Raw genomic sequence first — 9,927 nt, forward strand, 5'->3', positions numbered from 1 at the left:
CTTCCACGGTTTCTGCTGTGTAGTATCCAGCATGTGTGATATGGCTTTGTGTTTCTCTGATCTCAGCTCTTCTGTACAAAGTTAAGTGGGAAATTCCTGCCCACTGGGGTTTCCGTCTGCTTATCTCAGCAGAGCTGAGATTAACCTCTCTGGAAGGTTGGTACAATTGATGGCGTGTGAATAAGACTGGAGCACAGACTGTCTGGACAAATGCTGAACTCATGGGAACTGGTTCTTCCACTGAATGTGGAACAGACTGAGAACATGATAGTGTGGGACCTTCTTGCATCAAGGCCATGATGGCTGATGCTGCAGGCTTTTGGAATCAGTTAAACCAGGAGAGTTCTCTGACACTGCTTCTCTCTCCTGCTGTTCTGCAATCATCTGACAGTTTCTTTATCTTGTTCTTTTTAACTTTTCAATTTCCAGATCTAGATCATAGGCTTTAACTAGACTGTTAATGAGACGGGGAAAGGGCTGTTCTTTACCAGTGCCTTGGCAGGATATCTTTACAAAGAAGAAAAACGTGTAACATTTGGAAGAAAAGGAGTGTAAATAACAAGCCTAGGACAGGTACTTCTCTTCATCTCTCTTTCTTGCTTGGAAGAAGAGCAGCAAGTTCCACATCAGCAATTTCCATCTCAGACATTGACTTACCACATGTCCCCTTGCAAATGGCCACACCTGCAAAATGAGCTGTCACTCCTGTCAGCTGTATCGGGGCCTGTAGAACAAAGGAGCTACTGCAGTTTAAACACATGCCTCAGAGATGAGCCAAGGTGTTTTTACCTGTTGTTGGTCAGTTCCTATGCCAGTTGCATCCTCAGTGGAAATTACTGTGTAAGGGCTCAAAAGTAACTTGAAACAGGGAACTGTGAAGACTATAATGGTCAGGAGCATGAAGGATCAAAAAAATCAATAGCAATACATGACAGAAGAATAGTACAAAGAATTGACATGAAGCAGAGAGACAAATTTTCTTCTCCTTTTCCCAACACCTTAGGCAGTCAGCCAGGTACTTGTGGCATTGGTGGTCTGGCTCATCTTTGTGCTTCACATTACACATGAGCATTACTGGCTGGTTGTGATGGTAAGTCAGCCATTTTCCTAGCATCATCAACTCTTGTGATGCACATCCAGTGTGTTCCAGCAGGCAACAGGCAAGACCAGGTGCTGTGGTGCTTTTCTGGTGGCTAATTTACCCACCATATGTGCCGTAACTCTGCCTGCTGGAAGGAAAACCGTGTTTCCAAATAGTGTGATCTAGATGTGAGGGGCAAAAAGGCAAAAAAAAAAAAAAAAGGAGAAGAAATGTGAGAAATGTGCTACCAGTAACTTGGAGTATGACCCAGGGCAAATTATTAATCATCTACTAAATAGGAATTAATCTTCCCATAGTACAGCACACCAGGGGCTGTGGAGATTAATTAGTGTTTTGTATGGGGCTTTGAAGATGGAAATCACTATGTAAAGGCTTAGCAGCATTATCATCAGCACAATGGATAAATCAAGTGTGATTCCGAGTAATGTAAAGGAAAGTGGTCTAGTTATTGCCCTGCCATGAGGGGTGAAAAAGCCCCAAGTGACCAACCAAACGAAAAAAACCCCTTGTAAGGTTAAAAAAACAAAAAAAGGAAAAAAAAAAAGAGAAAGGCTAATGCCACCCTGAGAGTGGGTTTCTGTCCTCTGTCCTGTCAGCCCTTCTGGCTCAGGGCATTTCTTGCAGATATGTGCTTACTGTACAAAAAAAAGAGAGTATGCAGAATTGCAGCAGAAATCTAATTAAGTTCTGTGTGGGTATAAATAGTTTCCTTTTCTCATGCAAAGCTCTGCGGGGACTTTGCTGCTCTGATTATCTTTCTGCCTTCTTTGGAGGAATGAGTATATGATGACTTTATTAGAAGTGAATCCCTCTAATGTCTAAATCTCTCTGTTTTGCAGCAGTTAATAGCGGACTTGTGAACTCTGCTTCCACGCCACACATAAAGGAAAGGTAGTTAGAGTTGAGAGAAAACTAGGAGAGGTACCAAGAAACGCTTAAAACAGTGTTTGAACTGTCTCCTATTTTCTTTTAAGCTGACAGACATAGTGGAAATAGTGATAGAGTTGTAACTTTGAGGCACCCTTAATTAGAAACAATCTGTTGGGCGTTATACTATGTTTTCCTTGCAAATAGACAGGCATAATGGGAGTGGGATCTGTATTCAGCTGGCAGATTGAATCTCACTTAAAACCCAACAAAAATTCCTAATGAGATTTAATGGCCCAAAGTTTTAACCTTTAAAAATTGTAATTCCCGGTCCAGACTGGGTCAGGCTGTGGCTGCCACTTGTTCAGGCTGTTGGATCTTTGGAATACAGTGCAAGGAGCAGTAACTGCAGGGTCTGCAATTTGCCAAAGCTGCTGCAGGCGGAGGGAGAGGGACCTCTGCAGAGCTGCAGGACACTTGTTTGATAGTGGGCCCGTGCTGTCCCCTGGCTGTTGGGAGATAACCTGTCTTTCAAGTAATCTAGTTTTTAAAGAGGAAAAAAAAAACAACAACAAATAACTGAAAAGCAGATGTCATCTGATTTCCTACCATCTGCATTGTCTTTTGGGCTTAAAACTCAGTGCTTGTTGTGCATGTAGGCACATGTCATGAGTTACTGAAATTGTAGCCATCCGAATATTTGCTGTCACTGGATTGCTACTTAGCCTGCCTTTGAGGGAGCAACATATGCTGTCATGCTATATACAGTTTTTAACTTGTTGGGTTGAAGTGTTTATCACCAGCCAATATAAATTTCCATCAGTTCCAACTGCTTTCAGATGTTGCAGCAGATTCATTTGAGAGGGAAGAGGGTTGTAACATGAAGGCTTGGGTTTGTGAGATTCAAACTATTGGTAGTGAAAAGACAGCACATACAAGCAAAACTTTCCTGATACAAGCAAAGGATCCTGGGAGTGCCTGAGGAGCACTTAGAAGCAATCAGTGTGCCTGCATGTGATGTAATTTATTTAATCTGAGACATTAGGAACACGTGTCAAGGGGCTGCTTGGGCAGGAATACTTTGTCCCCAGTCGAGCCTCATGAACGCTAAGGAGAAGAAACATGTTGTTTGATGTTAGCTGAACACGTTCTTGCAATGCTCTTGTCAGGTGTGATGTGACTTTTGTGTAGTTAGTGTGGAAATGGGAACTGGGACACCAGGGATCAGCTTCCAAATCTGCTTCTCATCCTCCAAGTAGAAACGTGGGTAGATCCCTTAGCCTTTCATCTGCCCATCCATCTGTAAAATCTGCGTCATATGTCCTATAGAACTGCAAATTTTGGTTTCTCTTTAAAATCCTCTGAAAACCACTACCAAAAAATAGACTTAGGTTCTAGAAGTATGTACTATGCAAGCCTTTACAGCGTGATCTACTCCAAGTACTTGGGTCTCTTGGGATTAAATTATGTGGGCTACTTTTAAACTCTCATTACAAAAGCAAGTTTCACTCATATGTATAGCCAAGACGAGATATTACTAAGAAAATTCTTACAAGTTAAAGCCAGTTGTATTTTTTCTGAGTTCTGTGGAGTTGTTTGCATTAACTACCTCAGAAAGGAAGTGTGAACATGTTTCTGGGTTGGAAAGAAAAGTAATTATTGTGGCATTAAGGGAGATATAATTACTCATAGCTGGTTATACTGTGGTGTGCCCCTCCCTTTTCTATTCTTATGCAAGGGGTGAATTAATGTAAAAATGCTGATATTTTTATCTTTAAGCATCTGAATTAGTGGGGCAGCTCACACCTCAGAGCTATTATTTCATGTTCTCTGAAGACTTAGATATCTCCGCAGTGCTTACTGTTCTAATTTTGAAGCTTTGTTTGCAAACACGGTTCCTAACTACTGCTGGTTTTACAAAGCAGAATGTTGAAAACAGAAGAAAATTCAAGAGCAGTGTCAGTATATTGCACAGATACAGGGTAGTCTGATCTCATCCTTGCATCTGTGGACTTTGCATTCCATCAGGAGTGTGCCATCCATTCCCAGAGATAAACAAGTTGTACTCCCTATAAGTACTTCAGAGTGCACTTCCTTTAGAAGTGGAAATACCCTGCCTTACGCCCAACTCCATCAAAAGTTTGTAAGATGTTTTGCCTGCATAGTTTTCTGTGTCAAATTCTTGTCTTGCTGGAGTAGCATAGAGGACTTTTAAAAACAGATGCATTAGCTAGGGAATATTTAGCTAAATGTTTGAGACAGCTACATTGACAGAAATCCTCTGGTCTTTGGGATAATTGCTCTCAAGAGTAATGTTTTGTTCTGTGTTTGGAATAGACAGGCGTTTGGACCTCTGGAAAGGTCACTTTGGTTACAGTAGAAAACATTTGTAGGAGCACAGCACTGCAGCAAGCTGATATGTGTGTGGTTTACAGCATTGCTGTTGTTTTGGGTAAGTGCCTGTGTGCCCACCCTGAACCTTCACCAAATGGAAGTCAGCTTATTTCACTTGCTCTGAATACTAATGTAGTCTGCATTGGCAGCCTGGTGAAAGAATGTGTGTGGGAGTCACCAGGCAGTAGGAACGGGCTGTGTGTGAATCTGTGCTGTAGCTCAGCTCAAGGCAAATGGCACAGCAAGCTTTGCTCTGAGCTAGTCAGCCCAAGTCATCGTTGAAACCTGAGAGAGGAAAAGGGGAGGACAGTCCCCAAAGCAGAGGTGTTTGTTGGCTGTTTGAATGGTGAGGCTCACTTCTGGCTCTTGATGGGCTGGAAATTTCCAACATTGCTGTATCTCTGGGACCTGAAGGCTCATGCCTTACTGATTCCTGCTGTGGCATCAGCCCTTGCCTGTCTTCTGAGGAAGGAGATGCCTCAGTTGGAAATTCAGCCATGGCATATGGTAATTTAGGGGCAGGGAAGAGCCAGGGATGCTGTGGTGAAGCATATGTTTGTAATGCTGAGGAGCATTGGCTGGCCGGGAGTCCTTGCTGTTTTGCTGTTCCAGTGCTTCTGTACTGGACTCGTTTATAGTAAGTGATCTATCAAGAGCACAGTACCTGCTGTTTCAGGAGTTGTGTAGATAGGCCTGTCTGGCATGTCTCTAGACCAGGTTGCAAATCTTGGCTTTCTTAAGCTTCCATTCCAGCCTGGCCAGATGGTTGGTAATGAAGTACGACTATGCCCTCAGAAGGAAGTGATTACTGAATCAAAAACCATGCTTCTCAAAACTTCCACTTAGTGCTGCTCATGATTAATGTTTCAATATCCCTTGGCATGCATGTTTTTCACACTGCAGTTTTCCAATATAATAGTTGCCTCTGTCCTCAGTCTTTGTACTGGTCAGCCAAGTTCCTAGTTTGCGCATCAGCCACATCCTGAATAGGATTTCTCTGCTAGTCGTGGGTCAGGCTCTGTCCAGGGGGTATTCTTGCTCACTCCTCTTAGGCTGTGCTGCAGATTCTCATGTGGTTACAGGTATCTCTGGGGTCCCACTGATGCTCTCATTGAGGGCCAAGGTATAGTGCATGTAGCAGGTTTACTGCATTCCTAGCAGGAATCTACTTACACTACTGGTGAGATGTAAATTTGCCCTTAATGTCCATAATATTTCTGCAGGAGGACAATATGTCAGCAGACTTCCTTGAGGATGAAATTAACTGTGTCCTGTGGTAGGGGATGCTGGCAGTGCTTGATGCAAGTACTACTGAGCCCATGAGAAAAGGGAATGAGCTGTCACTGACTGACTACATGGCGTCTCTCAAGTGGCATGGTGTGGACTTTGCTGAGTATCTTAGCTCTCATGCTGGATACATGATCATCCAATCATTTAGGCTGGAGAACACTTCCAAGATCATCAAGTCCAACCTTTGGCTGAACACCACTATGTAACTAAATTATAGCACTAATTGCCATGTCCTGTCATTTATTAAATAGTTCCAGGAATTGTGACTCCACACTTCCCTAGGCAGTTAAAATGAGTGAGCACTGTCTCAGTGAAAAAAGTTCTTGCTAATGTCCACCCTGAACCTTCCCTGGTGCATCTTGAGGCCATTTCCTCTTATCCTGTTGCTGGTTAACTGGGGTAAGAGACTGGCTGCACCTCCTTTCAGATAGTTGTAGGGAGTGATAAGGTCTCCCCTGACCCTGCTTTTCTCCAGGCTAAACAACGTCAGTTCCCTTAGCTACTCTTCTTACGACGTGTGCTCCAGACCTTTCACCAGCATCATTGCCCTTCTCTGGATGTGCTCCAGTACCTCAATGACCTTTCTTGTTGTGAGGGGCCCAAAACTGGCCACAGGGTTCAAGGCGTGGCCTCACTAGTGCTGAGTACAGGGACACAATCTTCCCTGATCCTGCTGGCCACACTATTGCTGATACAGGCCATTGGCTTTCTTGGCCACCTGGACACACACTGGATCATGCTCAGCCACTGTCAGCCAGCACCCCCAGGACCTTTTCTGCTGAGCAGCTTTCCAGCCCCCCTTTCCCCAGCCTGTAGTGCCACCTGGGACTGTTGTGACTCAAGGGTACCTTGTTGAACCTCATGCAATTGGTCTTTGCCTTTGACCTAGCCTGTCCAGATTCTTTCTCAGACCCTTTCTACCCTCCAGCATATCAACACTCCCAACCAACTTACTGTCAACTGTGAGCTCACTGAGAGTGCACTAGAATCCCCTCATCCAAATCATTTATAAAGATATTAAACTCCACAGCCCCAAGTATTTTTGTTTTCCTAGTCAGTGTGGCATTTTGTTTTTTATTGTGTTCTAACTCCTCCCTACATCTAGCCTTGTTGACATTTGTGTTCATTTCCTTGGTGCCAGGAGAGCTCACGGCTTTCTCCTCAAATCAGCACTATGATAGCTTCATAGAGGTGGGAGTGAGATTTATTTCTTTAATAAGAATCAGCAAGATCCCACTGTGGAATGTTTCTAGCAGTTTATTATTACAGATTGTTATCCCCAAATGCTCCGGGTAGGGTTTGTAGCAAAAGGAGGATGTTGAGAAACTGAACTGGAATGAACTTCCCTGTCATGGTGTTTTAATCTTCTACATGGACAATTCTTTGGTGAGATTTTGTTCTCCTGAAGTAATCTTGAGCAACCAAGGTATGTGACGATGGTTCTCTCAGCTCACTACAGCCTGACAATAAGGGAAGCCTCAGAAATAAGAGTAGACAAAGACTGTAGGTCTTGAGATGTTTTTTTGTATTCCTCGAAAGATATCAGTCAAGGGGAGCAGGAGCCTACACACTTGATCATAGCTAATGTGGAAGACCATGTTCTGTAGCTGCTGTTTGCTGTTGGCCAGCTTCTTTTGTCCTCCCTAGATTGACACTGGAGACATTGCCAGTGTGTCATCTGCCTACTTCTCAAACAGGTGAAGTAGGAAAAGCCATGGGGTTCTTAAACACCATGGTGAACTGTTTGGTTTATTGCAGTGCAAACTGAGGTCTCTCTTCTTGTCCCCGTGGGTAGAGATAATCTCTACAGCTGTGATAAAGCATCCTGCCTCTTTGGCTACTACCCCTTCCCCCATCTTTATGGCTAGATGAGAGCTGCTTTTCCAAGGCTTGGACATGCAAGTCTCTGAGGGTTACCCGTGGAAATGACCAATATTTTCTTGACAGAATTCAGTGCCTTTGTTTGACACTTAACCAAGTGGCAAGTTATGGAAATAAAATACTGGGCTCTGTGTGGAATAGAACCTTCATCTTCTGTCCCACACACGCACACTGCATGATGCAACTACTCAGCATGCTTTATTTTGTGTCATGGTTTGCCTTGTGCACCAGAGTTGCTTCTGCTTTCTTTTGCAGGTGAAGGTCCAGAATATGGGGCCAGTGGGGAGGATGCCCTGAGCAGGATTCAAAGGCTGATGGCAGAAGGTGGCATGACTGCCGTGGTTCAGAGGGAGCAGAGCACCACCATGGCATCCATGGGTGGCTTTGGCAACAACATCATTGTGAGCCACCGGATCCACCGCAGCTCTCAGACTGGCACAGAGCCCACTGGAGCTGAGGGCACGTCGGCACAGCAGTCCACCTCTCAGCAGCTGGGCACAGAGCTGGAGGGACGGATCCTGTCGGAGTCCGTGCAGCTGCCAGAGCGTGGCCTGAGCCCACGGACAGCCCCTAGTGGGAGTGAAGGACAAAGCGCTGGTGACCTGGATCTGCCAGAGCAGGCCCAGTCCTCCATGGACACCGAGGGACCAATTGAATACAGTGACCTAACTAACAATAACCATCTTTCTGACAGTACCAACTTCTATAGTAATGACAGCACCAGTGGGGAGTCGCGGAACAGGTAGAGATTGAGTTGTGTGTTGGTGCTACCCTTGTACTGCTCAGCAGAGACCTGTACCTCACAGCTGGCCAGGAGCTGGAAGAGCAGGGATGGGTGGCTCTTACAGGATGCTGGTGGTTCAGAGGGCTTCTCTATCCTGGGTGATGGGGGAAGGGATAAGAATTGCAGGGGAAACCATGGGAAAGAAAGCATACTTAACTTCCAACATTCCCACTGCTGAAGAGTTAACAGGAATACAAACCACACTTGCTGCACATCAGCCAAATTTTGAAGCCCCATGGCATCTCCAGAGCTAAGCCCTGCAACTTGGTGTGTCATCCTTTGTAAAGCCTTTTTGTTTTCCTTTTTCCTGCCCTTTTATACCCATGGAGCTGATCAGTAGAGTGAAGAAAGGGAAGGGGGCCTGCAGCATCCTTCTGGAGACAGGCAGTACTGGGCAAACCCAGGCGTGATGCTCCAGCTCTGTTGCTGGAGTGGAGGGGTCTTCCAGGCCGCAGTCCCTCTCCATAGCACAGCACTGCTCCCCCAGAGTGTGGTGTTCTGAGACCAGTCCTGCCTATGCTGTGGTCTTTTCTGGGAAGAGCTGGGCTTCACCAGAACATGCATGGCTCAGGATATGCTCACAGGTGGAATCTTTCCTTTTTAGAGTTAGTTTAGAACTTGGCAGGAACCGAAGCAGAGATGCCGTATGGACGGGTAGAGGGACAAGGGCTACTGCTCTCTAGTCAGGATGCAGTTCTCACAAGGATGTTCTAAGCTGTGCCAATATTAACATGAATGAGCCACTCCAGTGGTTTCATGGTGCCAGGACTGAGCTGCACATCCTTAACAGGGGGCAGGAAGTCTCTTTTCAGCTCCAGGCCAGGGTGTGAGGTATGGGTCTGTGATGTAAGGTGTTGCATGTGAAATCTTGACCTTGTACATGTAGTTTCTAGTGGAGAAGTCAAGGCTCTGATACTTTGTTTTTAGTCTCAAATGTGATTTTCCTTTTCGTTTGTAACTCTCCATCCCTAGCAGGCTTATGGAGGAAGTACGGGGAAAGTGTGAGTGCTGACGAGGGAAACACCAAAGATCAATGTCATTAAAATATGACAAACCCTTGCTTGACCTCCTGTCTTCATTTGTGTGATGGTTGTCTCTGTCTTTGGCCTTGGGGACAGATACTTTCATCTATGAAGCTCTAGGCAGCATGCAAATGTCAGATGATGACCACCCCTTTCCCCAGAGGAAAGCAGACTCAGCCTGTGAGTTGAAACTCCAAAACTGGAAACAAGGAGGTGCATTTGGGAGTCTTACTTGCAAATCACATTTTAACCAGTCTGGAGATGAGCAGGCCTCTGCATTTCCCATCATTTAAGTCCTGCACTAAGGAGAAAGAAGAGCATTTCACCTATCCTGTGTAAAAAGCTGTGGAGAGGTGCAGCACTGAACATCTTGGGCAAGCAGGGAGTGGTCTGTCTTGCTGACCCCTTGATGCAGAAGAGGGTTGCAGTATCTGGCTGTTCTGGATAGAGGAATGCACAGTCCTCTGTTACTACTGTGGTGTGAGGGATGTTTCCAGTGCTGTCTGAGCACCTGCCAGCAGCTGCTGTGCTCCTGCCCAGCTCCTCTAGATTCTCTGCTCCTAAGACATTACAATAAATAAGTCTGT

General features: G+C 45.2%; 1 protein-coding gene across 3 annotated transcripts in view; it reads left to right on the plus strand.

The window, feature by feature from the left end:
* The window catches only part of AMBRA1 (autophagy and beclin 1 regulator 1), a 115,095-nt gene extending 105,755 nt beyond the window's left edge, over nucleotides 1-9,340 (plus strand). For all 3 annotated transcript variants that reach the window (XM_058806322.1, XM_058806323.1, XM_058806324.1), the window contains one exon: nucleotides 7,790-9,340. In XM_058806322.1, the coding sequence (XP_058662305.1) occupies nucleotides 7,790-8,280 (491 nt within the window). In that variant the 3' untranslated portion in view covers nucleotides 8,281-9,340. The remainder of the gene's footprint in view (nucleotides 1-7,789) is intronic.
* The last annotated feature ends 587 nt before the right edge of the window (nucleotides 9,341-9,927 follow it).

Source organism: Ammospiza caudacuta, chromosome 6 (assembly GCF_027887145.1).
Source record: "Ammospiza caudacuta isolate bAmmCau1 chromosome 6, bAmmCau1.pri, whole genome shotgun sequence".
NCBI classification, from domain to species: Eukaryota; Metazoa; Chordata; class Aves; order Passeriformes; family Passerellidae; genus Ammospiza; species Ammospiza caudacuta.